A 16,875-nucleotide genomic window follows, 5' to 3' on the forward strand; every position below is an offset into this window, starting at 1 on the left:
ACCTCAATATATTTTAAAGCAAGAAATAATTACTATTTCCTTTTAGAAAATAAAAGAGGAAAACTGAGGAGAAAAATGAGTGTCTTTTCTTTTTTCAAACATAAATTTATCTATTCAAAAATAAGGAAAAACAGCCTTTTTTATCCCATTTCAAATACATTTATTTCTTACTAAAGTTGTTATTACTGGAGTAATTGTATGTTTTTTAATGTCCTCACACATCTCCTTCCTTTCTCCCAAGGAAATGATGTGGAAGATCCCATGAGTCAAATACAATACACAGTATGTTGAGCTTATATGTCAAACCTAGTCTGTCTCCCAGGTATATATTTTAAAATAGTACATTGCCAACTTCCTGTAAACTCTTAAGAATTCCAAAAACCACCTTGAATATACAAGGTAAGGATAAAAATATCTGTACTTGGCAGCTCTGCTTCTAGATTCCAAATTGTTCTCTTATAAAAGAGAATAGAAAGCATAACAGATAATGATATGGATCAAATGAGGTAAACTTAAGTATTACAAATTTAGAAAAAGGGTTGGGTTAGATAAATCCACAGATTAGTGACAATTATTCCATGTTTGAGTCCAAAAAAATTCTTTCTTTGAGCTGAGTCCTCAAGTCCACATCTTGAGAGTAAGCAACATTAGCAGTCATTGGTTCAGTTCCCTCATTTTACAGGTAAAAAAAAAAAAAACTGAGACCTTGGAGAATAAAAATGACATATTCTTTTTTTTATTTAAATTTTTAAAAATTTTATAATTATAAAATTTTTATGACAGTATATATGCATGAGTAATTTTTTTTATAACATTATCCCTTGTATTCATTTTTCCAAATTTTCCCCTCCCTCTCTCTACTCCCTCCCCTACTAAAAATGACATATTCAACCACAATTTTACTGACTAAATATAGAGAACTGGGATTGGATCAATAATTTCGCTGGTACACAAAACTCTGCATATATTCCAGGAATAATAGGGAACCATGAGGTTTATTGAGGTGAGGTGAGGAAGCTCCATCTACCAATGTGGCAATACTGGTCTACTTTAAAGTTAAGTAACTTGACCAGGGTTCACACTATCATGGCTATCAGAGTCAGGATTTGAACCCAAGTCTTCTTGGCTTTTAAGGTCAGCTTTCTATGTACTTCATCATTCTGCCTCTCTACTTATATGTACTTGCAATTGCAAGTTATATAAATTTCTTTAATTTCATTCCTTTCAACTAATAAATATTTTAACTCCTACTCTATACAAAGACTTCCCCCAAAACAACCACTCTGATCTTTCATCACAGTATGGAAGTGAGCCTGGGTTCCTAAAGGCTAAGAGAAGAGAAGACAAGGTCTGACAAATAAATTCTACCAAGATTTTAAAAATGAGAAATTCTGAGAGGACATATATGATGCTTACAATTTGTACTATGTTCCTTAGATGGGTATTACATAACTATAAAATTTTAGAAAAAGATAGTTTACTACTGGCCAACTAGACTCCGACTTGGAATATTACAAGTACGGCTCATTGCTAAGTCAGTATATCTTTATTCTCTCCTTAAATATTGGCTGCTTCCCTTCTGCTTGCAAACATGTTCATGTCTTGCATGTCCTTTAAAAACTCTCACATGAGCTAATTATCCCAGCTTGCTGTCATCCCACATTTCTTCTCCCTTCTGTGGTTTGTAGAAAGCCATCTACAATCAGCCTCCTACTTCCTTTCTTTTTGGTCTTTTAAAATTTCTTCAGTCTGGCTTCCAATCTCACCATGCAACTGAAACTGCTCTCCTGAGTTACCAAAGGCATCTTAATTACTGATTCCAATGGCTTTTCTTCAATCTGTATCCTTCTTGATCTCTTTCTGCAGTCTTTGAAATTGTCCCCATGATTTCTTTTCCTGATTATTTTCTCATCTAGGTTTTCAAGATACTGTTAGTCAACTATCCTTTATCCTTTATGAAGTTCTTATTATGTGCCAGTCCCACTGTGCACTGGGAGATACAATGCAAAGCAAACCACAAAAATAGATGTCTTTCGGTTCCTATCCTCCCATCTTGCTTATTGCTCAGGAGTCTTTTCCCTTACGAACTGCCAAATTATGAAGATAGGATAGTTAACTTATCTACGAGCGTTCCAGTTGCACAAGCAATTTCCTAGTCTAATATAGACTGACTGACATCTGCCCTGACTCCCAAGGTCAAACAGGAAATCCAGATTGGAGTACAAAAACCAATAATGCTAGTGGGGGCTTTTGTCCTTAATACATTCAGGGCCTCCTACATATTCTGGGTCCAGTGATGCTGAAAACATGGAAACTCAAAAGGACAAGTTCAGGGGACTCCTTAACAGGATGGGTGACAAAAGTCAAAGATTTATGCTTGCACTAATGAAAAATATAACTAAACTTGTATCAATTTTTGGAACCCTGATTTAAAAAAAGGAAATACCATTAAATTCCAGGAAACTAGGAAATTCCATTGTGTGTGAATAGGTTACATTTTTATGTTATTTCATATATGGTAAAAAAAACATTTCTAGCTCTTTAAATATACTGAATGGTAATGTACTGATCTGGAAGAATGAACATGTCTTCAAAATTGAGCAATTTTCTACCCACTTAAATGATCAGACACAATAAGTACCAACAAGATGTTGATATCTACATTGAAAATGATTATTAAATTAGTATTTAAAATGCTTAACTAAAATCAGATGAAAAAGCACAAAAAACATCATTTATGAATGTGTCACTTACATGAAGGCAAGGATATTAAAACCATTCTTGTTTCTTATGTAATTAAAAAAATAAAAATGGATATGCAAAATCAAAGTACCCAAAAGCACTCAGGCAAATGTTAACTACATCATCAGGCAGATGCATTACTAAAAAAATGTTAAACAATTATATAATCAGATATAAATTATACATGAATGCATAATCATTAACACTTTCAAATCTGATTTAAAATGGAGCAATTTAAAAGTTAAAGGTCTCTAAAATTGGACCCAGCACAATTTAAAGTATAGAATTTTCTCACTTGTAGCATTAACCATTCAAGAGATTTATTTAAACTATGTGGAAATGACATTAAGCTTGAATTGAAATGCTATTTTTGTTTCAAAGAAATAGAAAATATTTAAGAAGTGAGTTTTGAAAATATAGAAGATATTCTATAGGAATCATCTTATAACATTGGTCCTGATAAGGGAAAAGATTATTGACATTTTGTAGCTTTCTAAAGTTATACATACCTTATTTTATGAGTGTAGTTATTGTGTTAATGGGTATGATCTGACCCACAGTAAAATGAACTCTGTGGAATGAAGTGTCACCAAATATATTTTACATGTAACTAATTACTCACTGATTGCTATAACCAAACTGATTTTATGTTTAATTGTGGAAATAATAATATAATTCAGTTTTAATATTTAGTATGTAAGTATAAAAACCAATGTCATAAAAACAGGATAAGAATATAAGAATGCCATTAGTTACCTTTGGTTTGATTTGGAGTTCTGCCTTCACTTTTTATCCCTTCTTCACATTCTTCTTTGATAGGCTTATCCTCAATTTGTTGTTCTCTGATAAAAAATAGGTATTTCCATGACTTAATACAAAGAATAAAATGTTATGAATGTTTGTTAGTAGCACTGTTGTTTCTTTTGTCAATATTGGGAAAAACCCCACAGAGAAAATAACTTTAGGTCTTTCTATGAAGGTGCTCAGTGCTTTTTATATATTACAATTGATAACTGCGAGACAAAAAAAATTATTTTTTCTTTCTCATTTACTTTTCAAAAGAAGAGTCAACATTTTTTTTCTTATTGTTTCTAAAAGTACTTACTGTCCTAGAAAATTCAGCTTTTCATTCCATCTACAAGGAGGCTTATTTGTGAATGTACAGTTTCATTCACATTATACTACTAGGATACTTTTGTAGAATGAGAGGATAAATATGTATAAAAGAAAGATGTACACTCATTTTTCTTTTTAAGTAATTTAAGTAATGACAATTACTTAAATCTGAAGGTTTAGTTATAGAGTGGTATTGGCCTAATGGGTATGCCGAAATTTAGGCTCAGGCCAGATCACTTTATTTTTAATGTACAAGATTTGAGGAGATACTGTTAGTTAAAAACAAAACAAAACAAACAAACAAAAAACAACCAGGGTCAGTAGATCTTTAACCTACAGAATCCTTCTCCTGTTCAGGGATAACCCCAGGGCTGAATTCCAAGGACAATCCAAAATGAGTAGAATTCCTAATTTTGTCTCAGTACAGTAACTTTTATCTTCAAGTTAGAGGAAAAAATCAGCCTCATTCTTTTGGGATGAAGGAATTAAAGGATGGACTCATATATAATTATTTTAGATGTCAGCTTAATGGAACTACAATCTTTTCTACCAAATCCGACTGATCCTTCTAAACTCAGATCAGATTCTGTGATGAATTTAAATCTCCTTCATAGGAATTGCTCTAACACAAAATACAATTATATAAATCTATACAATTCGATATTTTATCATATTCTACTTTCTATTGTGAGTTGTTTGCTATATTTGTGTGCCAGCTACTGTACTACACATTAGGACTAGAAATACAAAAGTTTAGTTAGTCCCTATCCATTAGGAATTTATACCTAATAAAATATAAAAAATATGGGGATATGGGAACCAGGAATGGGTGTTTTGGTCTAGGGTGTCATAGGGAACAAAATCATAGGGAAGCATATCGTAGTTCCTTTTTCAATAGCAATAGTAAGAAATAGTTTGATTACTATTCTCACAGCAAGATCTTTGAGAACAGAGATCATACTTCATTATGCATTTTTAAATTTTTATTCTTCACTATACATTTTTAAAGTGACTAAAATAAGTCAAATCATAACCAATTTTAAAAGTTCTGTTGACAAAGGTGTTTATTTTATTCTGGACTTTTGAATGTAGCGGCAAGACATAGCACTTACAACACAATGTTGAGGACACGATAAATATTTAAGAAAGTGTTACTCATTTCCTACAAGAATATTTTTTAGTAAAAGTTTTCATCATTTGAATTTGAGTTTTCACAAGAGGTCCAACTGCAACAATTAAAAAAAAAAACATCTGAAATTAGATTGATTTAATTACCATGTTAAGCCAGTAAAATGATATTCAGAAGAAATTAATTTGATCATAAGGGATTGGAGGTGAAGAACTATTTTCTGACTATTAAACCACTCGATAATTAAAAACTATTTTCTGATTAACATAATATTCTTCATTGTACCTTAGTTACCCACAGGTGTAGTCACTCTTCATATCTCATCAGCACTGTTTCCTTGAGCCCTTCCTAAACTCTTCCTAAACCTCCATTTTATCCCCACTGATACCTCCAATCCTTCTAATATTTCACAGTCTATAGTGCTTGGTCTAGCCTTACTTTTATGCTTTTAAAATTTGGATCCTATGGCTAATCAGGATTCCTACACCTTACTTCCTTACCTTATTCATTTCTCATACCATAGAGGTCTGGTTTAGATCCTACCCTTAGAGAAGAATTTTCTCTCCAAAATGACCGATGATCTCTTTAACTGTGAAATATGATAATAGCTTGTTCTTAGTCTTCATTTGGACCAATGCCTTTCTTGGATTCTCTCTTTTCTTTTGACTGTTGGGATACAATTATCTTTGTCTCCTTCCTGATCTGTGTGATCTTTCTCAGTCTCTGTTGATGATTTTTTAGTCATCTGCTGCCACCTAATTGTGAGCATCCCCCAGATTTGTCCTGGCCCATCTTTTCTTTCCTCTCCAGTTTAGAGATCTCATTTCTCATCTCTATGGAGATGACTTCTGAATCCATATATCCAGCCTTTCCTCTTGAATTCTAATTTGGCTTTATCAAATGCTACTAGCTGTCTATACCTAGATATCCTTTTGGCATCTCAAATTCAACATATCCAAAATAGTTCTGCTCCTCTTCTTTCCTGAACCCATTTATCCTTCAAACTTCCCCATGTGTTGAAAGTTTCACTAGCCTCTCAGTCTATCATACCTGTAATCTCTGAGCAATTCCTGATCATTCCCTCTTCTTTACTTCCCATATGCTATCATTGGCCAGGATCTGTGAATTCTAGCTCCACAACTCTTTCAGATCTGTTTTCTTCTTCTCAGTTACATAACCACCACCCTAGTTCAGGCAGTTTTCATCTCTTGTCAGATAATTCTAATGTCCTCCAAGTTGGTTTTCCTTCCAGTACTTCTCCCCTTCTCCCATCTAACCTCAACACAATTGCTAAAAAAAAAAAAATCTTAATTTAATTTTCTTGCAGAAAAACCTCCACTAGATCCTTACTGTCTCTAGAATAAAGTATATACTGTTCTGATTAATACTTAAGCCTCTCTACCATCTAGTTCGACCTTACTTTTCTAGATTTATTTTACATTATTGCCTTATTTAAAAAAACTGAATATGTCATGTTATTCTGTGATATTACTAAATATTGTAGATATTCAAAAAAATCAAGAAGATTATATTCCATATTCTAATAATTCCATATTCAGCCTTTTGAAGAGTTAAGTTGAAAAAAAAAGTGGACTTTTTGATAGGATATTCCTGGTTCTTTTTACTTTTGGCAATTGATTAAAGATAAGCAACTAATTTTATTAATTACTCAGATTTAATCAGCTAAAGAATGGACTATTCAGGCCTCTTTTGCTTCTTTCAGCCATTTTGTTGCTCTAATTAGATTTTTCCAGAAAAAAGACAAAATTTACTTTTTTAGTAGATCTAATAATTAGTTTTGAAGTCTTAAGAGTTTTCTATAGATCTCAGTGACATAAAAGATTCATGAACCTTTACCCCTTGGCCCCTCTTCCCTCCACTCTCTGATTGGAGAGAGTAGGAAGTGGATATGTGGGAATTTATCACCTAGACTCTGATTTGAGAAGGGCACCCAGAGAATTTACCTTATCATTTTTCAATAGGGTGAGCAATGAGATTACATCATCTCCAAGCAAAATATTAGGAGTAGAATGGTGTTAGGATACATAGGGAAAAGAGGAGACAAGATATTGTGGAGGCAGAATAAAATACTTAATAACCAACTAGATCCTTAATGGGAATTAAAGAAAACTCCATGATTATAAACTACACATACACATTATAAACTATACAAGGATGGTTGTCTTACTGGCTGAAATAAGGAAGTTTGGAAGAAGGCTGGAATAGGGGAATACTGATAATGAAATTTGTTTTGAACATGCTGAGTTGTGCAAATGAAGAGTTATCATCAAGGATGAATCCTATCAAATGTTTTATCCAGGATGCAGCCTCCAATAACCCCAACAGGTATTTATCAAACCAGATACCACAGTATAAATGTGCCTGTTCCCAGTGTTGAATGAATACAACCATGCCCAAGGAACTCAAGGCCCATATATTCATCTCAGCATTTCTGGAGGAGTTTGAAGGTGAGGATAACTATACAACAAACATACAAAAGACACAAACCACTCCTTTCTTTCACTCTGTCCTTCCAAACAATCTCCACAAATATATATCTGTATGGGCCAATGTTCTCAAAAATACACAAGCTACATATTCTTTCTTTAAATACTTCGAGCACTACAGCCAACTGTTGGAAGAGTTGATATATTTCCTTGGCACCTGCTGAATTGTCTTCTACCTTCATAATCCCTTTATGTAATTTTCTCCCATTATGATGACACATTCTTTTCAGTAGAAAAATGTAAGGAAGACCTAAGTGCTTTTCCAAAGTATCAACACAGTTCTGCTTTAAGTGGGGTAATGTTTGTTCAAAATCTAAATGATAGGTTAAACATAAAAATGTCTCCTACTGCTTTAGATAGCACCCAAGTATTTTACCATATCATAATGAAACCTATAAGAACATTTTACAGGCAAGGAAGAAAAAGAAAAAAAGTGTCTCTCAAACTTTATGCAGGTTTATTCTAGTCCAAAAAAGAAGCAAAATGATAGCTGATATTTTTAGGTATAATACTTCATGCTTTTTATCACAGAATATTTAAATTTTTACTCATATTTTAACTCAATTTTATTTTAAATTATTTTGTGCTGTGTCCCCATTTGGATAAAATGTTTGGTTTTAAATAGACAGACATCTATCTACATTTATATCTACATTTATATTTATGCATCTATATACACAAATATATATTGTGTTTGTCTATGTATATATTTACAAATTTTTACATTCAGGTAGACATCTCTGAAACTTTGAAAGAATTATAATTTTTATAAACAAAGATGCCCTCCACTGGTATAGATAGTAACCCATCCATGCTTTCATATCCTTTGGCTTTTTCAAGTTTTTTTTAGAAATATTTCATTGAGATTTTACCCCCAATTAAAGGTTTTTGTCTTAGTTTTTTTTAAATCAGTAATGAGCATAAATACAGAATAGCATAGTGGATGGAGGGATGGCCTGACTTCAAATTTTATTCTGTACTTACTAGGTCTATGACTGTAGGTGAATCAATTAATCTAGAAAATAACCCTCTTTCCTCCCTAAATCCCTTCAAAAATCTAAACAAGTTAACATTTAAGAAAGTACTGCACAAACTATAAATCACCACATATATATTTTTATTGTCTTATATGTACTTACAATTATAAAAAAGATATATAGATAAAAACATTTTCAAAAACCTGTCATAATGCATTTTTCTCTAAGTCAAAAAATATGGATAACCAGAGTGTTTTTTTTTTCCTTTCTGACATATTTCATTGGTTGAAGGCTGCTCTAAATCAAAATCTAATATACTCAGACTGATAGCACAACATTTGTTATTGTGAAGAATAGTACTTAAGAATGTAAAAGTACTTACAAAATTCATGGTAGCACTGATGCTGCTGTTTGATTGTGTTACCAATGAAAACTACCATCTCTGTCTCAGCAGAGAAAACATACCTATTGCTATAAATAAGGAGCCCTGCTTTCTGCATGCACTAAAAATCAGGGAAACTGGGATTTCAGGTCTTTTAAATAACTTCCCCTCTAAAGGCCCAATTTATTTCTACACTTCCTCAGCAGGAACTGTAACACACAATTTTAGCTAAATAAAACTCTTCTTACTAAAAAATATTAGTTAGCATCTAATTAAACTATCCTGAAATCCAAATGAGGAATAAGAGATCTTTACATAATTATATTGCTTCACTGACCTATAATTCTCTTTTTCCTTTTATAATTATGCATTATATTCTGGATGTCTTACTGCCATGTTCTAATTATGCATTTGGGTAAATATTAGTGAGACAAAACATTACAGCAGTAAATATAAGTATTTTGGCTTTTTGCTACATAAATTATACTTCTCTGGCTTCATTTATTGTTCACTTGAAAGTAATAGCCAGAAAGCTACAGTCAGGTTGTAAATTCTTGGGACAAAGGAAGGGAATTTTGTCTCATAATCAATGATGTATTGATGATAATAGGTTTATAGATTTGGAGCTGCAGGGGATTTTCAAAATCTCTCTTAGTTGTTTCATTTTCACAGGTGAGGAAATAGAGGCCCCGAGAAACTAAGTAATTTGTTCAAGGCTGTAGAACCAATAACTGATAATTTGGCATAAAAAGAAGACACTAACACCTTTTGTAATCTTAGTGTTTAAAGTGACCTTAGACCATTGAGTCTAAGATCCCATTATATGGAATATTCCCAAACAAGCTTTTTGGTTTTCATTCGACCATGTCTAGAGATGGGAACTTAAGACATCAAACGAGAGTCCATTCTTTCTCTAAATGGTTGTAACTAGTGGAATATTCTTATATTGTGCCCAAATCTGCTATTATAAATTCTAACCAACTGGCAAAAAAGAAAAAGTCTGTCTTCTTCACATAATGATACTTCAAATGTTTAAAGGTTTTTATCATACTCCCCTCCCAAGTATTTTTTTCTCCAGATAAACAGCTCAAATTTCATTCTGTCTCCAATTTCACAAATTCCCAAAAACCTCCCCATCCTAGCTATTCTTCTTTAGAGAAGCTACAATTCAAATGAAGCATATAATGCAATTTGTAGTTGTCCTGTGCATTACACAGTATTGTGTAACTAATGCCAGTGACCTCCCCTTTAGTTTGAGAGGGATCCATTGATTGTTAGCTTTTTGTTATGTTTATTCAACTAAATACAAACACACTGTTTTCTCAACTAATCCACATCTTTCTTTTCCACTAGGATAACATGACAGACATGGTAAGGTACTTTGCTTTACAGATATATATTATAGACATATATACTATGTGTATAACATTCCTCTGATCTATCAAAGTGCTCTGTCCTGGACTCTCTTTACTTTTTTTCTTAATGAACTCATCAGCTACCATGGACATAATTACCACTTTTCTGTAGATGATTTTAAATCTATGTAACCAACATTGGTTCAGTTCTTGAGCTATTGTCCTGCATTATCAACTGCCTATTAGATATTACAAATCATATATTCTGTGGTATCTTAATCAACAAGCATTTATTAAGCAACTACTGGATGTCAGGTACAAACATAATATATCCAAAATACAATTCATTATCTTCCCCCCCCCAAACTCTCCCCAAGATTGGCAACCTGAACTCTTCACTTTCTCCCTTACCACACAAAAGCCCACCAGTTATCACTATTATTGATTCTACTTGCAGAAAATCTCTCCACTACTCTAGACTTCCTATTGGCTTTCCACTGGACTGCAAAAAGCTTCCTAAGTGGTCTCCCTGTTTCAAAATCCCCATTTCAAAGATGAAAAAGCTAAAACTATGAGTCAGTGTAGCATAGTCAAAAGAACACCAGTTCTAGGATCAATTCAACTCCTACTTATGGCATGTCTCACCTAGGGAGTCTGATAAATCTTTTAAGCTCTATAGGCCTCATTTCCCTCAACTACTGTATGTTCTATGTGATACATTCAGTGCCTTGAAGCTGACAGGATCTAACATTTTTCCCTTTTTGAAAACTATATCTTTAGTTTTCCGGACTCTCTCCAATTCCAAACTTTTTTTCCACACTCACTGACAGTGATACTATGAGCTTATCTGAAAGTTGTTATATTATCTTTGGCCTGGAGTTTTAAAATTCATTTAGAGTTTTCTGTTAATACTCCCTTACCTTGGATTTGAACTTTCTCTTAAATTATGTTCCATTTGAAGATGAAATTTCCTGTTACAAAAGGGAGAAAATAATAGTTTTGATTTTTCTCATTTGTTAACATTGTACTATTTGTTCTTGTTTCTCACTTGATTTTCTAATTGTTTGAAACTCACATTTATTATTATTAACAATAAAAACTTACAAAAGCAACATAAAGAGTACCAATTGCATTTGCTGTTCTAACTGGTTTCAATACCCTAGAACAAGATCCCACCTTCCTGGTATTTTGAACTGCTCCCTTCCCCCCCCAATACCTCCCACCAATCCTTTCCAGTTAACTTTTGTATGCTGTCTTCTCTTATTAGATTAGCGTAAACTCCTTGAGCTGATAAATGTAATAATTAGCAAGCCATTCCAGTGTCTCTGTCCAGAAAACTCCAAATGGGGACATAAAGAGTCAGAAGTTACTGAAAACTAACTGAATAACAAAGTGTAATTGAATGTGACTATGCCATTAAGAAACAATAAATATGAAGAATTCAGAGAAATGAGCAACTACTATCTTTGGTTTTTGTTTGTTATTTTGTGTGTGAAGCAATTGGGGTTAAGTGACCTGACCAGGGTCACACAGTTAGGAAGTATTAAGTAAGTGTCTGAAGCCACATTTGAACCCAGGTCTTCTTGACTCCAGGGTTTTAGGTTACTATAATAACTGGAACAATAACAATTCTAAAACATAATGAAACCTATGTTTCCTGTCCTCAAAGAGCTTACAATCAAAGACAACATACAAAAGGAGTGGATGGGGTTCAAAAGATACCAGAGAGTTGAGTATCTTGTTCCAGGGTATTGAAATGAGGCAGAACTACAGGTACTATTGATATTGTTTATGTTGATTTTATGTTTTTTATTGATAATAATAAATGTATATTTCCAACAACTAGAAAATCATTAAGAAATAAGTCCCTACTACTTGAGAACAAATGTTAACAAATGAGAAAATTCGAAATTACTATTTACTCCTGCCTTTCCTAACATGGTAAATTTCATCTTCAAAAAGAACAAAGTTTAAGAGATACTATATAAAGGACAATCTTGGTCCTGGAAAACTTAGTATTGTTTCTTCATCTGTTACTGCAGAAGGTTGGACTAGATTACGTTTGAGGTCCCTTGCAGCTCTGGAAATTTGACCCTATGACTATAGAGGAGAAATCGGTTTACTCTGTAGTATGTGATTGCTCTGTAAACTGGCTTTGCTTAGATGTTGTCATTGTTGCACTGATAAGAAAGGATTCAATGGGGAAATGAATTACAGAATAATTGTAGCATAAAGTTAAAAGGTTAAAATAAAAAAGAAAAAGATTTTGGATTCACAAATACACACACATATGCATCCACACACATACACACCCCTCAAACATTCCTGATACTAGGTTTATAAGTCCATGTCATTCATTTCTCTGCTCATAGAAGAATTAAAAAGGGCACTAAGGAGAATTAAGATGGGAAAAGCAATTGTACTAGACCCAAGACTATACAGATGATATATGTCTTAGAGGTGATATAATTGTGAAGATACTAAAGAACTGATTTACCAAGTATTTGGAATATACCAAATTTACTGGGGAAAAAAAATCAGCCCTTATTAATACATAAAAAAGTGGCCTAAAGAACATCAGTGAGTAATGACTTATATAACAACCCAGCAACAACAGCATAGCTAATATTTATGTAGGGCTTATTATGGTCCTATACTAAGTGCTTTACTATCTCATTTAATTACTATCAATAAATTACTATCTTGTTTAATCTTTACAATAATCCTGAAAGATGGGTCCTATTATTATCTTCCTTTTACAAATGAGGAAATTGAGACAAACAGAATTAAGTTACTTGCCTAAGATCACACAACTGCTAAATGTCTAAAGCTATATTTGAATTCAGATATTCCTACCTCAAAAATCTATTCACCTACTAATTCAAAATCTTTATGAGTCAATTACACACACATAGAGGGCACCCTCAATGGAGATATTAGTAAAAGAAAAGTAGGCTTTCTCACAAGATATTCAACAATAACCACAACTCTATCATTTCACAATTGACCCCTAGATGAAGAAAAAAATACTTTCCAGTTGTGCTTGCTGTTTGTTGATTATGAAAAAGCATTTCAATTTAACAGTATAACATTCTGTTTTATAGATTATTCTAGATTCTTTGGAAGATCTAGCAGAAATAACTCCATTCACTGATATTTTAATAGTAACTATCAGGTGAGGTATACCAGAGAGAGATGTATGCTCACCACACATCTTGACACCATTTTTTAAAAAGATATCTCCTTATTTTCTTCCTCAAGATTATTATTTTTGGCTACATGGTCTTTATTTTGTAAAGTCTTCACAACTTTCATGGACTATTTTTTTTCCAAAACCCAACTAGCTGGTACTAAAAATGTCACCAAGATGGATAGGTGTCAAAGTTCAGAGGCATATGAGCTAAAAAACAAAAGTGCTGGAGTTGCAGAAGCAGCCCTGAACTTAGGTGCACGTCCCTCTAACCACCAGTATTTCCTTTCATATCTTAGATACAAATGGCTAACTCAGGAGTTGTTTTCAAAAATTTTATTTTGGCTGGGGATGTGGCTGAAAATTATCTTTCCCCTTCCTGTCACAACAGCCTGGCTTGGATTTGTTGAAGCCACTTCAGAACTGAAACATAACCAAATGAGTAATTAACTGATAGACACATTGTCTATGAATGAGAGCTAGAAAAAAGTACTAGTTTAAGGAACAGGGGTTACAAGGAATCCTTGTTCTGTCTATGAGCAATTAGGGTATTCTCATTTTTAAATCCCTCCATTTTAGAACAAAAGTAATTTATAGGAAAACAAAAAGGAGAAAGGAATAGGAAGGAAGTAGGAATTGTAGCCAATGAGTTTTGAATTTCATTTCCATGGTTACTGTTCAAAGAATGTTTTAAAAAGGAACTTACTTTAAGATAAAATGCAAGAAGAGTTTTGTTAATTGCAAAATGTTTATGACTTTAAAACATTAGGATCACAAGATAACAGAATTGTAGCACTAAAGGAAATCATAAAATTATGAAAAATTTTCACTACTATGACGTCTGGTCAAAAATTGCTTTATGATGTTGACAACTATAGAATTATTAAGTTTGTTCAATAATACATAATATGTTAGTGAAGTATAAAATATACAAAATATTAACTATTTTGAGATCAAGATTCAAAGAAAATCTTCAAGGTTCACTAATAACTAATCAACCCTGTAAACTAATTAGAAAAACATATTAAATAAAATTTAGGCTACAGATTTTTTGTATCTTTCATAAGAAGGCTAGGCAATGAGAACAAAACATTTGTTTTAAAGAGACAGATGTTATTGCTTTTCTAATATTTAAGAGCATCTTGAGCATAAAATTAATGGCATAAAAAAGATCTCTGCTTCAATGTTGTTCCAAAAACTTTACAGACATATTAACAATAATCCATGCTTTTCCCCTCTCCACTTTGAATGGTTGCTTTTGTATCACAGCAGGTGGCACCAGAGATGGGAGTATTTAACTCAAATTAAGATTATAGCTACTACACAAAATGTACCCACTTGATTCAGAATTTCAACAGATAAAATATTTAAGGATTTTACTCATCATTATTTGATAATAACTTAAAAGAAAACAAGATGTAGTTCAAAAGTAACATATTAATTCATTTTTGTCATAGACAATTTTTTTTCAGCAAACTTCTCGGAGTGATGTTATATGACCAAGGATAAGAGAATGACCTCCAAATTAAGATGTACTTTAGTCAATTAATTTCAAATGAGTTCTACATTTATAGATTTAAAGCCTGAAAAGACTTTGGAAGTTTTGTAATCTATCTCTCCCCTTTTATAGATGAGGAAACTGAGATTCAGCGAGGAAAAAGGAGGTGTCATAGCCATCCAAAGTAATTATAAAAATAGCTAACATTTAGAAGTGACTACCCCAGTTTACAGAGGTGCTAAATGATAGAGCTGATGTTACTGTTCAAGCCCTCTTGAACCAAATTCAGCTCTCTTCTTAGTCTAATAGCTTATAGTACTTATATGTCCCTATAATTACAAATGTTTACTTCCTTTTGTGCATTTCAACACAGTGAGACTAAAAAATATACTCTCTGCAAGGGCCTTCAAAAAAACACCATAGTGTTCAATGTAGGATGAAAATAACTGAGTTCCTGAACAGCACACACCCTGTTGTTCCAGTGGTATCTTTAAGGGCCATCTTAACTAAATGTGGAAAGTGCTCATCAAGAAAAGGCTGGCCTCGAAGGTGTTTAATTTTTTGGCTATAATAACTCATGAGATAATAAAAATCACAGATGGTATGTGACCCATGTAATTGCACAGTGATACTGGTAGGAAAATAGAAGATATTAAGGATAACAGGTTTCATCAAAATTCATTTTCATAAAAATTAAACTGTTGATCCTTCAATGATGAAATTTTTGTCCAGTAATAACTACTACATACTGGAGGAATAAAACCATATGAATACTGACATTTTCACTACAAATGAAACAAGAAGATGTAAAGATATTTTACCTGAATGGAAAAATAGCTCATAGAAAAATTCTGTTATCTCTCCGGTAAATATAATATATGCTTTAAAACTCCACATGTAACATTAGTTTACAGTTTCTCATATAGTCTTTTCTTGTTTTTTGTTTTTTGTTTTTTTTTTTTTTTGCAGCTTGATATAGTGGGTAGTGCTGGAACTGAAGTTCAGGAAGACTAAATTAAATTCATATTTAAACAGTTACTTGACTTCTATCTACCTAAGCTTCCTCCTCTGCAAAATAGGGATAACAGCATCCACTTTGAAGAGTTATAGTGAAATTCAAAAGAGATAATATATGTCAGGTCCTTCACAAACCTCAGATCACACTAAAATATTAGTAATTATAATTACAATTGAAATAGTTCTATGTGTTGATTATTAAATTAAAAATTTCAAAAAAAATTTAATGTGAAAAAAAAGAAGCACTTCCAGATTTCTTTAAAAAGACAAACAATCAAGGAGTTGGCACAGCTTATTTTTTTCATATATCTACAGGCAAAAAAAAATTCCATTTCATCTGACACTTGTCATAGTGATTTGTAATGCTCATGAGGAACACAAAAAGGCCACAAAGATAACGGCAATTTATGCTCCAAATGTCCCACATAGTACCTAGTTTAAGGCCCAACAGGGATAGGGATACTTAGATGAGAGTACCTCCAGATAATCCTACTGGTTGGTGATAGTGTACTTAGAACAGGCCAGGACCTCCTCAATGAGGTCTATGTCCATTCAAAAGAGACCAAGAATACACAAGACTAAAGACTGGGAGTTGCAGAGTTTGGTCTGTTATAGTCATCTTAGACAGGTGCCTACCAAATGAGTGGGACAGATAAGCCAGGCCAGCTCAACTAAAACAAAAACTAAGTAAAATAGAAAACAATAAAGAATAAGATTGAAAATCTAAGTTGGAATCAGACTGTGGATAGTATTAAATAACAGGATCAGACATTTATTTATTATTTGGAAAACAACAGGGAGTTACTGAAGGTTTCTGAGTAGTAGAATGAAACAGATAGTGATGCACTGGGAAGATGACTCAAAGACTATGAAGATAGAGATGGTAGCAGATAAACATATAGTCAACTATTGCAATAGTCCAAGGGGGAGGTTAGGAAAGGATTCTTGTGTTGGGAATGAAG

At 32.8% G+C, this 16,875-nt stretch overlaps 1 protein-coding gene across 4 annotated transcripts in view; it reads right to left on the reverse strand.

Moving 5' to 3' along the window:
* L3MBTL3 (L3MBTL histone methyl-lysine binding protein 3) overlaps nt 1–16,875 on the reverse strand; it is a 144,685-nt gene that overhangs the window by 15,986 nt on the left and 111,824 nt on the right. For 3 of the 4 annotated variants that reach the window (XM_074309859.1, XM_074309861.1, XM_074309860.1), the window contains exons 21-22: nt 11,129–11,179; nt 3,499–3,584 (exon numbers count right to left, since the gene is read on the reverse strand). In XM_074309859.1, coding sequence (XP_074165960.1) covers nt 3,499–3,584; nt 11,129–11,179 — 137 coding nt within the window. The remainder of the gene's footprint in view (nt 1–3,498; nt 3,585–11,128; nt 11,180–16,875) is intronic. The other variant, XM_074309862.1, reaches the window with a different exon arrangement.

The sequence above is a fragment of the Sminthopsis crassicaudata genome, chromosome 4 (assembly GCF_048593235.1).
Source record: "Sminthopsis crassicaudata isolate SCR6 chromosome 4, ASM4859323v1, whole genome shotgun sequence".
In the NCBI taxonomy this organism is placed as follows: Eukaryota; Metazoa; Chordata; class Mammalia; order Dasyuromorphia; family Dasyuridae; genus Sminthopsis; species Sminthopsis crassicaudata.